Source organism: Ceratotherium simum, chromosome 12, assembly GCF_057802395.1.
Source record: "Ceratotherium simum simum isolate JZ-2026a chromosome 12, ASM5780239v1, whole genome shotgun sequence".
Taxonomy (NCBI): Eukaryota; Metazoa; Chordata; class Mammalia; order Perissodactyla; family Rhinocerotidae; genus Ceratotherium; species Ceratotherium simum.
Window position 1 is genome coordinate 11,388,402 of NC_141911.1, and position 17,360 is coordinate 11,405,761.

Consider the following 17,360-nt stretch of genomic DNA (forward strand, 5'->3'; position numbering starts at 1 on the left):
AACTTATCTCCCTGCAGTGAGTGGTGGATGACTGCTTTCCAGAGCCCTCAAACCTTTGAGGTTTGTCTTCCTGAATCAATTTCCTTTGGAGACCGCCTAGCTGTCGCCATCGCTGTTTGCTTTGAGCCTGTGAACAGGGTATTTAAAAATAGCCAAGGCTGAGCAGTTCCCATCAGATACGGTTCACAGTTATGCTGGGCCTGTTTGTGCCGGCAGGGCCGCCTTTGGCCGCGCTGTCGTCTTTCTCCTCCAGCCCGGCCACCACAGCCTTCTTCCTCTGCCATCAAGACCACAGACTTTAGGTTGCTGACGGAAAGAATTAGGAAGGGGGAGATGCTTCTGTTCTTGCTGAGAAGCCAAAGAGAATGTTGTCAACCGAGTTCAAACGCCTTTCTAAATAAGATAGATAAGATCTGCGGGAGGCCCTGGCAGCCACAGTTTTGACTGATGTCACTAGTCTATGAGGCACACACTTGGCTGGGGCCACTGGGCAGTGAATGTACCATCAGGGTGTGTCTCTGAATGACAAAGCTGCAGCGTCTCTAAATGTCACTTCCACTCCCCCAGTACTCTGATCGTCACCTTCTACGCACTCTCTCTTTCTCTGGACTCTCATGCCGGCAGTGCCCAGATGGCACTGAGACCTCCACCCACAGACCCCAGTGCTCTAGCACTGCTGTCACACCCATCCCCATGTCCCCTCTTTCCTCCTCACTCCGCTTGGATTCCTTGGTCCAACACTATGATTGCTCCTTTGCAAAACACTTTAACTTTTGCCTTCCTCCTTCTCCGGTGGCCCTGCCTGGCACATCCCCTCTCTGCTCTCTGCCTGGCCTGTGTCTGCACTGGGACAGCTAACCATTGCTGGAGAAAAAAATCATTCAACCACATTCACCTGTATGACCACAAGCCTCAGATGGGGAGCCAACACCGTGGGAAGATTCGACTACCCCTTCCTAATAAATTAACATGAGATCATTATTTCAAAACTTCTTTCTCCTCAAACCTCTGATATTCCACTGCCTACAAGTCACTCTCCTATTTCATAGAGAAAATAGGAAGGATCCAGCAGGACTCTCCTCCTCTTCCCACCAGGGATTTCCCTAACTCGCACATCTTCAGCCGACCCCCTGCCTTCCCTCTTGCTTCAGTGGAAGAAGGCTCCTTGCTTTTCGTGCAGCCCAACCTCCCCACTTATGCTCTGGCTCCAGGGCCCTCTCTTCCTCAAGAACTTCACTGTAATTACCCTCTCCTCTCTCCCGCACCATCAAATTCTGCCTCTCTGACAGATTATTCCCATTGGCATATCTTAGACGCCAACACCTTTATTGTATATTTTTATTATTATACATTGTTAATATACAATGCTACTTTATTATACATTTATTTTATGTTGTCTCAAGAAAACAAAACATCATTTTCTTGTCTTTATGTCTTTGTCCAGCTCCTGTTTCTCTGCTCCCTGGTGGCAAACACTTGAAAGAGTGGGCTCTCTTTGCTGCCTTCATTTCTTCACTTCCCGTTTGCCCCTCAACCCCACACAACGGGACTTCTGTCCTCACCCCTGGACTACAATGGCTATTACCACTGTGATAAATGACTACATGGTCTCCATTGTGCTGAAGCCACTGTTATCTCTGTCCACTTCCTCCTCGATTTCTCAGCAGCATTTGATGCTGACGACTCTCTTCTCTTCTTTAAGGCTCCTGACACCTCTCATCTGGTTTTTCCTCTGCTTTACTAGGTCTTCTTTCTCAGTCTCCTCTGACGGTCCCTCCTCCTTTATCAGGCCTTTAGATGTTGGAGTCCCTTTTATGTCTACACTCTCTTCCGAGAGGAGTTTATCCAGGTATGGTGCTTTTAATATCATCCAGACCCCCAAATCCAGACTCCCAAATATATGTCTCCAACGTCGGCCTTTCCCTGAAGTCCAGGTCCTTACATCCAAGCACCTCCTCACCCTCACTTGGATGTCTAATACACATGAAAATGCAACATGGCTGAAACAGAACCATTGATGCCGCCCGTCTTCCCCCAAGCATGCTCCCCTCAAACTCTCTCCGTCTCAGTAAATGGCCCCCCTCTCCATCCAGCTGCTGGCCAGAGGGCCATCCTTAATTCCTCCATTTCCTTCCCACTCTATATCCAAGCTATCAGTGTGTCCCGTTGGCTTTACCTCCAAAGTACATCCCAACGTAAATCCCAAATCAGACCATATGTGACCCCCTCCACCACTGCTATCCGCATCCATGTCATTCTCACGTCTATTGTAACCGCCTCCTAATTCCTCTGTGGACTCCACTTCTGACCCACTCCCGCCTTAGTTTTTACATGGGTCTTGCTAACATTCAAATCAGATCATATATCACTCCCCTGCTCAAAAACCTCAAAACACTTCACACACAACCCAAATAAAACCCAGACTCCTTACTCTGACCTATGAGGCTGACATGATCGGCCCGTCTCTGCAGCTCCCCTCCCACCGCACCTCTGCACTCTGGCTGCGCTACAGACCACGCTCCTTCCTGCCCCAGAATCTGGGCTCTTGTTTATCTATCCGGAACACTCTTTTTCCTGATCTTCGTGTGGCTGCAGTTTCAGCTGAAACAGCACCTTCTCAGAGAAGCCTTCCCTGACGAGGTGGTAAAAGCAGCCGCCTCCCACACATGAGGCTGTTGTTGCATTTTTTCTTCTCTGTGGCACTTAAAATTATTTGTTTGGAGGACAAATTAGAGCAGTGTCCTTTTGGTCTAAAAAAGTGTATGTGTGGTCCCGTCTGCAGGGGTGGTAAGGCCCAGTGCTTCTTCAGTCCCTCTGAACCACACGGCCAATGGTGATGGCGGGTTTCCAAGTGCCCACTCTGCCCCTCACCTCACAACCCAGAGTCCACACGTCCAATTTATGCTGTGTGCTCTTTGTACGAAACAGATCCTAGTCGCGCATCCTCTTGGCGTAGGCAGGTGATATAATCTCAAGGGACTGCTAGAGAGCTTCTCTTTAGCTGTTCTTCCACGAAATGGGATTTCTAACAACCGTTTTGATGCTCTGACATAGGCGTCTCCTGATAACACTGATAGGAGCATTCAAAACAATGCCTTCCCTTGCCTGCTTTGTCCTTTTGAAGATTTCTGGAAGGGTCTATGACCCACCGTGTCAGTCTCCTGGGGCAGGTTCCTGGGCCCCGTGCCAGAGCTACACAGCGAATCCCTGAGGTGGAGCCCAGGGGTTTTCCTGGGAATAGGCATTGGCAGCAGGTGCCCAGGGGATCCTCAGGCAGGCTGGATTTTGAGGGCTGCTGCTGCAAGAGGCTGAAAAAGTTTAAGGCACAAGATCCCCTCAGAGTGCAGTAATGCTAAGTGCCATACTTCCAGGATGGAACTGTGATTTGAAATACATGTCCTGTTGGTCCACTGTCCAGGCATTGCTCTGAGTTTGACCCAAACATTCTGAATCCAGTCAGAGTCACCTTTGGAAGGGGCTACCGTAGGAGAGAATGGATTTACAGCAATAATGCCTGCGTCTCTTCACTCTGCATCTTGAGCTCACTTAGCCCCCGCAGGGAAGCTCCTGATGGCAACCAGCACCAAGCAGCCCTCCTTGGCCGAAGGCTCGAGAAAGGAAGAAGAGGGATTAGGGTGAATCTCTTCCTTCCTCCCACATCTACATTTGAGGGTTGAATGATCAAGCCTTCCCTTCCCTTCTCTTCCCTTCCTCTTCTTCCTCTCTTTCCTCTCCTCCTACCCTCCTCCCTCTCCCTCTCCCTCCCACTCCTTCTCCCTCCCTCTCCCTCCCTCTCCCTCTCTCTCCCTCTCTCTCCCTCTCTCCTCTCTCTCTCTCTCTCTCTCTCTCTCTCTCCCTCTCTCTCCCTCTCTCTCCCTCTCTCTCCCTCTCTCTTCCTTTCAGTTAAGTGCTTGGTCCTGTATGAGCTATAACAGGAACAAGGTAAAAGGAAGCAAACTTCTCCTCTTTATATAGATATCTTCTTTTGAAACATTTTTATTTCACTTTTTCTAACAGCAATATAGAAACAAATAATCATAAAAAATAAAATTATAAACTGTCCATCGATTATGTAATAGCACTTGGTATTGCTACAGGGATGAGGCCAGGGGCTGGTCAGGGCATCTCAAGCCTGCCCAGCTCTCCAGGCCTCTGGGATCACTGCCGAGCCCATGAAGGCCTCAGACATCACCGCACGCTGCAGTGTCAATGGAGACTTCATGTTTTATACCCAGGGGTCCTTGGGGATGACAGAGAGACGGGTAGACAATGAGTAAAACTGGAAACAGTACTGTATACACGTGGTAAGCCAGAAGGTCGCCCTGGGGAGCAGGCGACGCAGGTTAGGTTGCGGCTCACTCACAGACAGCTCTTCACCACACAAGGCAGGGGCTTCACAAGGCTGAATCGGCTTGGTTAGTTGTCTGTGTTCACTGTGGAGACAAGGGAGCTAACAGACACTGGACAACGAGTAAGAAAACACACCTATCTTTCCCCTCTACTGCTCTCCTCAGATCCCCTCCTCCTTCTCCTCCTTCTTTATCCCAAAAGAAAATTCTCTTGGGATGAACTAAGCAAAAGAGTCGAGACATCTAACCTATCCAAAAAAGGGTGCCTTGACTTCAGTTTCCTCTCAGAGAACAAAGAAAGGAAAGAAGCATTCGGTTAACTGAGCAACTAAATTGCCCAGTTGATTCCAGTTCAATAGGGTTGACAAAATTTAACTAAATCACTCAGCTTTAGTTGAATCCAACTTTTTCAGTTACTGTAATAATTTCCAGAAAGAAAAAAAAAATCAGTTTGGCATTTTCTTCAGAATATAGAATGAGCTTTCCTGTGAGGGTCTGGGTATGTGTACGTGTGTCTCTATACAGTGAGTGGTGAGTGTGTGTAATAGGCCAGCCTGATATCCCACGACCTTGAGGACTCGTCTGGAAGAAGCCTCGCAGGACTGCTTCTGTAGGACTTGGCAGTGCCTGTACCTAATCCCTGAGGAGGGACATTGCAGGGTAGAGAAAATCTCCCTCCTTTCCTGCCTGAGGGGGAATAGCCCTGGCCTTCCTCCGAGGTCTTCTCCGTGGAAGAGTCCCTTGGGCCTCAGACTTCTGTCACTGCTCAGAGTCAGGCTGAAAACAAATCTTGGCTATGTGGTTATATTTTCTTTGAAGGAAGCATAAACCCTCTGGTTCTTTGAAATCACAAGGAAGAGACCAGTTCTTTTCTAACTAGGAACCATTCATCTGCATCCTCCTACTCCTGGCCCACAAAAGAAAAGCAACCTTTCCCAGTGTGGGTCATGGAGTGTGTGTGTGTACGTGTCTGTGAGTGTGAGTGTGCATGGGACCCAATGAGATTATACAGGAAGATGAAGCATGAAGGCAGAGCAGTAGGACACCTCACTTCCTATACGGAATCGGGATTGTTGATACATGTGCTGTGGGTCCACTGTCTAGGCATTGCTCTGACTCTGATCCCAATATTCTGAATTGCAAAGTGGGAGGTGTGCATGGGGGCTGAATGAGGTGGAGAGTAGAGGGGCTGGCAGTTTGTGGATTTGGCAAAGAAGTAGGGCAATCTTTGGGGTTCAAGTTCATTGATACATGATCTGTCTAGGCATTATTAATAATGATTCAACACATCAACATTCTATAGCCAACAAAGAGCTGTGGAACCTCAGGGAAGTCATTTTCCTTCCATGGCTTCACTATACTCCTTTATGAATGAGAGGGCTCGACTAGATGATGTCAAAGGTCAAACCCCCCAGCTGCCGGGGAATCCCCTGCCACGTGGTCTTCTACCAGGTTAACTTCCCTAGCCTATTGAGGCCTCAGTCCTCACATGCTGATCTTCACACTTGTTGTTAGGAAGAAACTTTTGAAACCAAATCCTGAATCTCTGTACTTGACCTACCCAACTGGTTCACCATTTGGACAAAAATCAAACAGTTATTAACAAGTTAGCAACAGATTAGTAACAGTCTGATTCAATTAAAATTAGTCCTTTAAGTCAGGCCCAGAATCTCAGAGGAGGCTTAGGGTGAGCTTCTTCGCTCCCTCGAGTCCTTCTGGGGAGGGCAAGAAGGTGATGTGGGTGACACCGCTGGAATCCACCAGGAGGCCTCTGCTGGCCCCCAAGGGGGATCCTGTTATGGGAAACCCACTGACGGATCTGCCTAGTTCAGTCACCAGTGGTCTCCCAGGCACTCCCCCAGGGCTGTGGGGTGGCGGCAGAGGTGCTCTTTCGAGATTGGGATTGGTATACGTGGCCAGGGCAGGCAACAGAGGGCATCTGTGCTTGCTGCACCCACGCTACCCTGGTGTGTCCTGGCACACACCAGAAACAGAAACCATTTACATGCCACCTATAGTGCCAAGGTCGAAGACTGACCACAGCCTGGACCTCACGCTCACCAGGGCACCGCCTGCTGGCTGTGGGGCCTGCGTCCCCAAGCTGCACTTGGTTATTCCTTTCCTTGTGGGTCCCTGTCAAGGTGGCTGAGTCACCCATTTAGGGTGAATTTGAGCCAGTACTTAGAGGACAGTAACAGGGAGATGGGCATGTCTGACATATCTGATCACCTCCCCCTTGGGGGCTCAGTACCCTTGGGGAAGCTTTCTGCAAGAATCACAGTTTTTGGGGGGCCCCATTTGGGATCCCAGTTCATAGCACCAGTGATTCTGGGAAACAGGAATATAGAGCACTGAGGGGAGGACTGTGACGTGTCGTGCTGGGAACCCAGGTCTCACTGAACATCTGGGTGGAGGGGCCCTTCGGCAGAACTCTTTGGGTGTTAAGCAAGAGCCAGTCATGGGATGTTGGGATCCATAGCTGGGGGCCCCAAGAAAGCACCTGCCGACAGGTCCTGGGGGCCCACGGTTCACAGGTCTCGCCTATGGGGAGACCCACTTGGGGTAACTTGGCCTCAACACCCTTCCCACACCCTCTCCCTGCCTCCCAAACTCTCTCTTCTGGTTTTTCTGCCCCCTTCTAGGGCTTCTCAGCAGAGAGAGAACCTCCGGGAGTTGATGTTCATCTTGGTGACTCCAATGAGCTTGAGTGGCGTGGACAGACTGAAGGAGGAGGCAAGCGGGGAGTCGCAGAAGAGGTCGGACAGCTCATCCCGTTCCTCCAGTTCGTAGGTGGCATCGTTGAGCATCCTCCTGTGGAGGTCGCAGGTCTGCTCTATCTTCAGCTTGTTGATGTCACTGCGCAGGCGCATGAGCTGTCTGGCCAGCTGCTGGTCCTGAAGCCGCATCTCCGTCTGGAAGGCAGGAGGGGGAGGCATCAGCACCAAGCTGCGTGAGGGGGGCTACAGCACCCCTCATAGTCGCTGACAAGCACAGACCCGTTAATAGGAGACCTAATTAATCGCTTGTATCATCAACTGGTCCACCTGGAGATATTAGCACGTTCTCAGCTCAAAGAGGTGAAAAGACACACATAGAGAGATGACAAATGAGGACGTGCTTGCCAAACTATACTTTGTGCTAGGCCAGATACTATGTCTAAATCCTCTGGAAGAGGTGCATGTCAGTCCTGGCTTTAAGGTATTTCCAGCTCAGTCTCATTGTGTACACATGGAGTAAGCGCATAAAGTATGCATAGGAATGATAAATGCTAAATTCAGAAGCATGGTTACCTCTGGGCGGGAAGGAGGAAATGTGATTGGGGTTGCCATACAAAATACCATAGACTGGGTGGCTTAAACAATAGATATTTATTTTTCACAGTTCTGGAGGTCAGGAAGTCCACATTCAAGGCTGATTCAGTTCCTAGTAAAGACCTTCTTCCTGGCTTGCTGATGGCCACCTTCTGGCTGTGTCCTCACAGGATGGAGAGAGAAAGCTCTAGTCTCTCTTTCTCTTTTTATAAGGACACTAATCCCATCACGGGGGCCACCCTCATGACCTCAAAATCTAATCACCTCCCAAAGGCTCCACCTCCAAATACCATCACATTGGGGGTTAGAGCTTCAACATGTGACTTTTGGGGCACACAAACATTCAGTCCATAACAGGGTATATTAACACCCAAGTTAATCTTCACTACAACTCTGTGAAGTAATATTACCATCATCATCCACAATTTAGAGATGAAGAGGCAGAGGCACAGCAAAGTAAGTCACTGTGTCAAGTTACAAAGCTCATAAATGGCAGAGCTGGGATTGGGAACCCAAACTACCGACAACTAAGTTCTTCTGCCTCTTCGGGTAGAGCTGGAGTGTGGGGTATGGAGCTAGTTCTGTGCTCAGTGACCTACTAGAAGGTTCATAATATTTTTAGGGCCTCAGTGTTTCCTATTGAAGAAGGTATGTGAGAATAACTCCTCACCTGGTCTAACATTTAGTTTCCAAAATTCATCTTCATGTTAATCTTGTTGGAACTGAACAGCCAGCCTGGAGTTACCAGCAGGGCAGTTTGGTTGAGTGTTTTACAAGCTGGAAGAGTTTCAATGAGTTGCTTAGTTTCCCAGTTGTGCGATGGCAGAGACCGGGATGGGAGCTCATGAGATCTCTTCAGGCTCCTAGTGCAGAGCATTTTCCAACAACACTAAGACAGGACACCAGCCGCTCCTACATGACAAGAGGTCTAATTCCTTCTCACCGTTTACTCTGCCTAGGCTTGCGAGTGGTTGTTTTAGTATTTTTGCGTCTTCACGCTCAATCATGTCATTCACCTGATGCTTGGAGCCAAACTGATTTAGAAAAATCAACCATGAGACTCCAGAGGGACCCACCTGTGGTTATGCAAATGAATGCAAATGTTCTCACCCTTCCCCTGTTCAGGTTTGGAATGGAGTGCATTGCAGGGGAAAAAAATACGCAGCTTCACTAGGAAGCATTTCTTTGTTCTCTTTTCTCTCTTATTTTTTTATGTGCTTCCACAGATCTCTTTTCTCCTGATTTTATAGATGAGAAAAATCAGAAATTCTTGCTGGGGATCAGCAAAGTATTTAATGGCAAAATTGGGATTAAAGTTCATAGCCTCCCGTTCATTAGTTTACTTCTCAGTTCTTGAGCATAACAATGCAAATTTATTGGCATCAGAAAGTCTATTGATCTACAATAGCGCCAAATTAATGATGCTGGGCTAGCCACAGGGCAGGTGGTCATTCATTCATTTATTTGGAGCCCCTGGTCATGCCTGGAACTGGGATAGGTGCTGCCTAAGCCCTTCTGAAGGAGATGAGGGTCAAATTTGTCTGAAAGACAGTGCAGCTCACACCCATTTCTTTCTTTAATGTGGTCTTCTGGGGGGTTTGCTCAAACCGCTTCTCTTCAGAGTATTCTGTAATTTGAGGATAGATCTCTTTGGAAAGCTAGGAACTCTATGGCTTAGATCTGAACTGTGGTATCAGGAATTGGATCTCAGGTCTGCAAAGATCCTCTAAAGTTGGAGAATTTCAGGTCTGAGCAGGTGTTTGGGACTATCTGTGAGATGTGGCCTGCGGTGGGTACCTAGTGGGGGGAGGGTCTATTTTTCTATGGCTGATAGATCCGGTCAAAAGTCAGAGAACAATCTAGAGTTTAACACTCATCAGAGTCAGCTAAAAGGAGTGAAAGTGGGGCATCTGTCCAGTTTCCTTTGACTGGACAAAGGCCACCCCGGTGGAGCTACCTCTCACACCCCTTGTTGGAGGCATTCAACTCTACGTAAGCAAAAGAAGAGATGTAAAGCCACACTTTCAACAGGGATGGCAATTCTGGTCATTCTACTTGTTTGTGCCCCAAGGGAACATGAGGAGTGGGCTGGGACCCCACTGCTTCCTCAGCAGGCCTTTGTTCTGAGAGCATCTCACAATGTGAGCATCCTGCCCTAGGAATCACTTGGCATATATATTTTGTTATGACCCCTGACTCAACTACTTCATCTGATGCTCAAAGAAATGGTGTTTGTTCCAGCACTACAAGGAAAACTGGCAGTGTTGACCCTATTCTCACCTCCTCTGTGGGCCACACAGCTTAAACCCTAAGCTGAATCTTCACTTAAAAGGTAACTCCGCTGTAATCAAACCAAATCCATATAGCAACGAGTTCTCACAGGCTCCAAAGAAACCTGAGCAAAATGTGCAGGGCTAAGAGGCTTTTTTTCCCTCCAGAATTTCTTTTTCAGTTGTGATAAAATACACATAAAATTTACCATCTTAACCATTTTTAAGTGTACAGTTCAGTGGCATTAAGTACATTCACATTGTTGTGCAACCATCACCACCATCCATTCCCTTTTTTCATCTTGCAAAACTAAAACTCTCTCCCCATTAAACACTAACTCCCCATTCTTCCTTCCCCCAGCCCCTACCAACCACCATTCCACTCTCTGTCTCTATGAATTTGACTACTCTAGGTACCTCCTATAAGTGGAATCCACAGTATTTGTCTTTTTGTGCCTGGCTTATTTCACTTAGCACAATTTCCTTAAGGTTCATACAGTTAAGAGGCTTTTTATAAATTAAACCTTTTCAAAAATTTTTAATGAACATATGTCTTCTCTGAGCCTATTTAGAGTAAGTCAGAAGAACGGCAGTTCCTGTGGAAGGTGCAGAGGCTGCGATGCGGGTACAGTTACAGAGAGCAGCGTCTAGGCCGGGCACGGAGCTCCTCCTTCCTTTTTCTCTCTTCTCTGCCATGCAGGCATTCGAGTGGCAATGACAACACACCCGCATCTTCTACCACATATTATCAGATGCATTTTACATACCTTATTTCACTGAGTCTCCCAGAACTCTAGATGACAGGTATTTTGATCTGTTTCACAGACAAGGAAACCAACCCAGAGAAGTTAAAGAACTGTCCAGGATCAGACTAGCCTGTGCTGGTGGCACTTGGACCACACCTGGGGCCCAACAGCCCAGAGCTGGTGTCCTCTCCATGGCTCCTATCTTCCTGGAGGTGGGATGGGTCCCCGAGGCAGCAGAAGTGGGAAATCCATTGCTCTGGAGTTAGAATGTGAGTTCAAGGAGAATGTCACCTCACCAGCTGTGTGGCTTTGGGCAAGTCACTCACGCTCCTTGAACTTCTGTCTCTTCATCTACTGAAAAGGCCTCATCCAAGGACTGTGAGAAGCAAGCTAGATAATAAGTAATACACCATATAAGCTGAACAATGCTGGTCAAATAAAGGGAAGAAGTTCACTGTTTAAGTTCTTTCTCTCCAGGCCAAGGTTCAGAATGTGGAACCCGGCCAGGGCCTCCCAGTTTTAAGCTTTTATTAAAGAGGCAGAGACACTGGCCCTAAGACCTGGCCCCACCAACATGGGCTTAATGCTCTCCTTGGCCAAGGCTCAACTGTAGGACGTGCGGATTTCCAATCCCGCCTCCCAGGGTGGCCTGTTGCCCCTGCAGGATAAAAGCATTTGCAGGTTCTCAGAGGTGTGGCCTGTAATTCCAGCAACCCTGTAATTAGGGCAGAGTACTGGTGAGAGGGGAGACTCGGCGCATTGTGGGGAAGGGTGTGTTCCCACGGGGTGAGAAGCACATGAGGGGGGTGGCAGATGATCGGTGGCCCTGATGCAATAGCTGTGCTTGTGGTCTACACTTGGCTGTAGTTTGTTTCTTTGAGTTTGGTTGTTTCTTTGAGTCAGACAAGAATGCCTCTTGGGAGAGCCCAGTTCTTTCTTAAGGTAGAAGGTGAATCCTCAAGAGTGGGATTAAGTAACTCAAGGTGGTAATTAAACTGCCCTGCAAGAGGAGGAGGAGATTTCTTCAGCTTTGCCTGGTGAGATGAGGGGGTGGTAAGGGCCCTGGGGGAGAGGACATAGTGAGGCCGTGGGGGAAGGAGCAAGAGAGGAAACCGGGAGGATGGCCAGCCAAGGAAACTCAGAGGACAGAAACAGGTACTATAAGTGTGTAGGGATTTGCTGTGAGGTCTCTTTAGGCAAGTCTCATGGGGCGCTAGTGATCTCCTGGGGAGTTAGAAGAGGGGCTGACTCCTCCCTCCAGGCCCGGTGCAATAAAAACAAAGGCTGCTTTAAAATGATGTGGAGAACAGTATGGCAGTTCCTCAAAAAATTAAACACAGTATTACCATGTGACCCAGCAATCCCACTTGTGGGTGTATACCCACAAGAACTGTAATCAGGGCCTCAAACAGATACTCATACACCCATGTTCATAGCATTATTCACAATAGCCAAAAGGTGGAAGCAACACAAGTGTCCATGGATGGATGAGTGGATAAACAATGTGGTATACACATACAATGGAATATTATTCAGCCTTAAAAAGGAAGGAAATTCCGACACATGCTACAACATGGATGATCCTTGAGGACATTATGCTAAGTGAAATAAGCCAGTCACAAAAGGACAAACACTGTATGATTCCACTTATATGAGGCACCTAGAGGAGTCAAACTCACAGAGACAGGAAGTAGAATGGTAGTTGCCAGGGTCAGGGGGAGGGGGAGTGGGAAATTGTTTAATGGGCACAGAGTTCCAGTTTGGGAAGATGAAAGAGTTCTGGAGATGGATGGTGGTGATGTGAATCTACTTAACGAATTGTACATTGAAAAATGGTTAAAATGGTAAATTTTATGTTATGTGTATTTTACCACAATTAAAAAACAACAACAAAAGCTGCAACTTTGAAGTGATCACCCCAACTCGGGTTGCCCAGGACCTTCCTGGTTTTAGCCCCCAAAGTCCCATGTCTTGGAAAGCGCTTCAGTCCTGGGCAAATAGGGATGGTTGGTCACTCTACTGCAGCAAGTCTGGCTGCAGGCGTGGGTGACTGGGGGCCCGTCCTGGACAGTCAGGGACCCGTCTGCGTGATGCATTCTTTAACTTGGGTGGCACTGGGAACTGACCAGATCCTGAAGAAGGCAGAGTGGCCTGGGAGGTTGAAGGCCTCTCCGAGGAGGGTGAGAGGAGCGGTAGCCATGGAAGGAGGGGCAACTGGCAAGGGGAGAGAGCATTCTGTTCTTTGCCCATGACCCCTGCAGCATTGGGGATAAGCACCATTTTTGTGGAAATCTGGAGAATTGGCTTCTTTCCTCAGCACCCTTTGCCCACGTGCTCTGTGCTCACTTGCTCCATCGAAAACACTGAATGATTTCTTGGCTTTCCAGGGAAGCAGATGCCTTTATTCCTACTTGCCAATGGGATCTGCTTGACTGCTTCCTTGAGTCTGATATCTACAGGTCAAAAATGTCCTGAAGATTTTAGGAGTTAAAAAAAAACAAAGGACATGTAAATATCAGACCATCAGGAGCACAAGGAGCGACTCTTCTGAAGGTGCCACATTTAACCACTGCAGCTCCTGCCTCCTAAAATGAGTGCAGACGTAGGGGCTGTCAGACAGATCCTCCTCTTCCCAACAAAAGTCTTCCCTGGAACCCTATCATGACCTGCTTTGTTTCTATTCTCTAGTTCTTCATTTTCTGGAGAATTCTGCCTGTGAAAGCTTCTATTCTCTCAGTTTGGAGAAAAAATAAGACAGTGACAGTGGCTTGAGACACGACCCTGTGAAAATCTGAAAGCATATTTGGGGCAGAGATTTCAGAATGCATCTTTAAAGCTTGCCCCAGAGAAATCCCAGTGCCTCAGGACCAACCAGAGGTGAAAAAACGAGCAGAATTGCAGAGCGTCCTAATTAGCACAGATCCAGGCAGACAGAAAAAATCCCAAGGTGATCAAGACGTTTTGTCTAGTCCCTATTTCTGAGGCTCGTATCTAAGCTATCCCAGCCCAACAACTACAATGATCTCTGACTGATGTTGAAGCGAGACTGGGTATCAAATCCTGGCCATTTTCTCAGCTGTGCGTGAAGGGACAGAACATGATCTATTCTCTACGAGACGTAATTCTTAAATCTTGGAAATAGTTTTTGTAACCTGTCACAGGATTTATTTAACTTAACTGAAAGGTCCAGCTTATTGCTTTAATCAGTGTTGCATAGGAACATAATACTGATTAGAAGCCTGGATAAAATATTATTCATTATTTGATCTTGGGTTTGGTCTCTGAGAAAGAGCCAGAATAATGCTATTAGGAAAGAAAGCGAGTGGTGTCACTGAAGCGTGTTGCTGGATGGCAACTTTAGATTCTGGGAAAAATGTAAAAAATTTTTTTCAAACACTTCTAGAAACCAAACTGTGTTTGTGAATTGATTTCCAGGGGAAGCTGTTGGAGAAGACTCAACAGGGGAACAACTTCCAGGGGAAGACTCAGGTGGAGGCTGGAACGTGTTTCTCGGAGGTCTCTACTCTGGAGGCAGCAGGCCACTGCTCCTGGCAGCAGAGGCCACACTCACAGCTGCCACACGCTCTGTAACCTCTGGCCTTGGGCCGGGGCAGGTGCCAGGCTGGTTCTGGGTTCTCTTGGATGCCCCTGGCCTAGGGTGTGGGTGGGCGAGAGGGCACCCTGGCTTCCATCCCCTCCACAGGAGATGACTCGTCTGTCTGGCTGGGCTCCTCCGAGGGGCTCTTGTGCTCCCCTTGGAACCCCTCGGATGTGTCAAGCTCTACATATGTCATAAGATTTTTGATTTTCAAGCTTGGAAGGTCCTAGGCCTAACCGCCATTGTCACAGGTAAGGCTGGCCTTTGGGAAGGACTGACTGATCCATTCTAAGGGCCCCCAGATCTGCCCTCAGAGGCTCTGGGTTCTAATCGGCTAGGGTCTGAATGTTTGTGTCCCCCCAAAATTCATATTTTGAAATCCCAACCCTCGATATGATGGTATTAGAAGGCTGGGCCTTTGAGAGGTGCTTAGGGCATGAGGGTGGATCCCTCAGGACGGGATTAGTGCCCTTATAAAAGAGGCCCTGAGAGCTCCCTCGCCCCTTCCACCACATGAGGACACAGTGAGGGGTCTGCAACCCGGAAGAGGGCCCTCTCCTGACCATGCTGGTACCCAGACTTCTAGCCTCCAGACTGTAAAAATTAACCGTCCGAAGTTTAAGCCACCTAGCCTGGGGCATTTTGTTGTAGCAGCCTGAACAGACTAAGACACAGTCCCAGTTCAGGCTCTGACTAGATGAGTGGCTTTGGGCGCTTTGTGGAAGGGGATGCTGATCACCCCCACACCTCATAAGCTGCATGCCAGATGTGAGGGGGGCCAGAAAACTGTACACCCAAGGAAGGAATTCTGTGCACGAAAGCAAGAGCAGGAGAGACAGGCCTGGAAAGACAGGCCTGCATTAGCATAGAGGTAACCACAGTTACCTCTCGCCCCACACCTTGGCCTCCTGGCTGGCCTCCTCTCTGCCTCCCCTCCCACTCTGCACTTGGTCCTACACTCAAGAGGCTGATGGGCATGTCTCTCCCCTTCTTCAAACCTTTCAAAGGTACAGCCAGGCCTCCTGGCTCTCCTATTCTCTTGAGCCTCGCTCTCCCATTCTGAGCCGCTCGCCCCCCAGGGCAGCCGCATTGGGTCTTTGTCCCCTCCCCTAGAACCACTCTTCCCACCCCACCATTCTTCAGGCCCAGCTTAGCCTTTGCCCTCGATCCTTGCAGGTTGAGTGACACCCCTACTATGGGTGCCTCCTCCCACAGCACCTACACACAGCATTGTGTTTGTTCATTCATCCGTCTCCCCACCAGATGGTCAAACACCAAGGAGAGATCAAGACTGTGTGCTCACCAGGCCCATCCTTGTGCCTGGTGCATAGCTCTGGATCCCAGAAGCCATTTGTTGAATGAACAAACAAATGAATGAATGAATAGCTCCCCAGAGCCAGGTCTTGATTTTCCACAGCTGGGACGATCTTGGGAAAACCATTCCTGACTTTTCTACCCTAGCTGCCCTCCAGGCCTGTGGAGATCCAGTGAGTAGGATGAGCAGAGCATCAGCTCGTGGGTTCAAGGTCCCTCTCCACCACCCACTGGTGGTATGACTCTGGGCAAGTTGCTCAAGCTGTCTGAGCCTCAATTTCCTCATTTGTGAAATGGGTATAGTAATAATAACCAGTCTGAGAATTAAATAAAACATATCTAAGACATTTGGTACAGGACATGGGGTTCCATATATATTAGTTCCACTTTATCCTTCTTCATGATCAGAACCACAGAGCTAAGCATTCAATTTTTGTTGTTACTTCCCATATGACATTCTCATCTCTCTTTCTAGGTTATAGGAGTTCTTGGGTGCGGAGGCCCTGTATGATTCTTCCTTGCTCCCCAACAGTGCCTGGAGCAGAGCTAGTCACCAACCCACGCTTCGCACATACTTCCTGAGTGATTACGTACACCTGATACCTGTGTCACTCTTTGCACTTTCCCAAGCACGGCTGGTGGGGTTGGTAGGGCAGTATTAGCATCTCCACCACCAAGTGAATCACAAAGCTAGTAATGCCAAAGCACCTCAGGATTTGAAATGGAGGCAGGGGACCCTCCCAGGCAGGGCTGGCACAGGATGAGGTCCAGGTCCCCAGGGTGGAGCCAGGGCCTTCCCTAACTTCCCTGCCACTGCCCTGGACAGCACGCAGGAGCCTTGTTGGGCCAACAGCCAGTCCCAGGACTGTGCTGCTCATGCCAGGCTACTGGAGTGGGGCCCACGGCACGGCTATTCCTGCTGGGCCCCCTGCAAGACTGCAGGGAGGGCTGGCTCCTTCACCTCTCCAAACCAGCATGCCCTGCAGGGGTGTCTCTGGGCGAGACAGCGGACAGAGAGAAGACTCCCCTGATGGGGACTGTCTGCCTGCTCTTGCATTGCCTTCTGAACTTCCACCTGCAGGAAGTACTAACCGCCCCAGGCAAGGACTGCGCTTCATTAAGTGAGTACCTGGAGATCAGCTTTGGCCAGGGCAGTTGTCAGATGGGAATAAAGGGTGCTGAGGTGCCCTGGCATCCTTGGAGAGCCCTCAGAAGACACCTGGAGCACCGATGTTGGGACTTGTAGACTTGTCTTGGGTTCTGGGCTTCCCAGTTTGGAAACTGATGGAGTGGCACTTGCACATCTGATGCTGAGTGAGCCCCAAACCAGCCAGTAACACTAGCGGACCAAGAGAGAGGGAGTAATTCCACTGACCAAGAGTGAGGGAGAGCTGCTATGGGACGAGCACTCTGTGGACTTGGGTCTTGTGTGAGTAATTAGGGCTCCCGTCCACCAGTAGTTTCTATATATAGATTCCCGCCCGTGCCTCCAAAAGGAGGTGAAGCAAATCTATTCTCTGCCTCACTTTCCAGGATTGATTGAGGCCATTTTGCTCTGTAAAGTCATTTCACACTCCATTACCCTGGAACCTGCCTCCTTAGGAAGAACAGATGGTCTGGGCTTCATCTACTGGAGGGGCCTCACAGTAGGCTACGGTCCTGGGGTAAACTAAGAACCCATCTCAGCAGAGTATTTGCTGTGCTTGTGGAGCGTCTGTGACCCGGGTCCCCCCTCATATTCCAGAGTTAGGGGATGAGTTGGAGCTGGGCCC

At 48.9% G+C, this 17,360-nt stretch overlaps 1 protein-coding gene across 2 annotated transcripts in view; it reads right to left on the reverse strand.

Moving 5' to 3' along the window:
* Window positions 1-3,985: 3,985 nt before the first annotated feature.
* Window positions 3,986-17,360, reverse strand: part of FAM167A (family with sequence similarity 167 member A) — a 41,896-nt gene continuing 28,521 nt past the window's right edge. For both annotated transcript variants that reach the window (XM_004433514.3, XM_087437395.1), the window contains one exon: window positions 3,986-7,261. In XM_004433514.3, coding sequence (XP_004433571.1) covers window positions 6,998-7,261 — 264 coding nt within the window. In that variant the 3' untranslated portion in view covers window positions 3,986-6,997. The remainder of the gene's footprint in view (window positions 7,262-17,360) is intronic.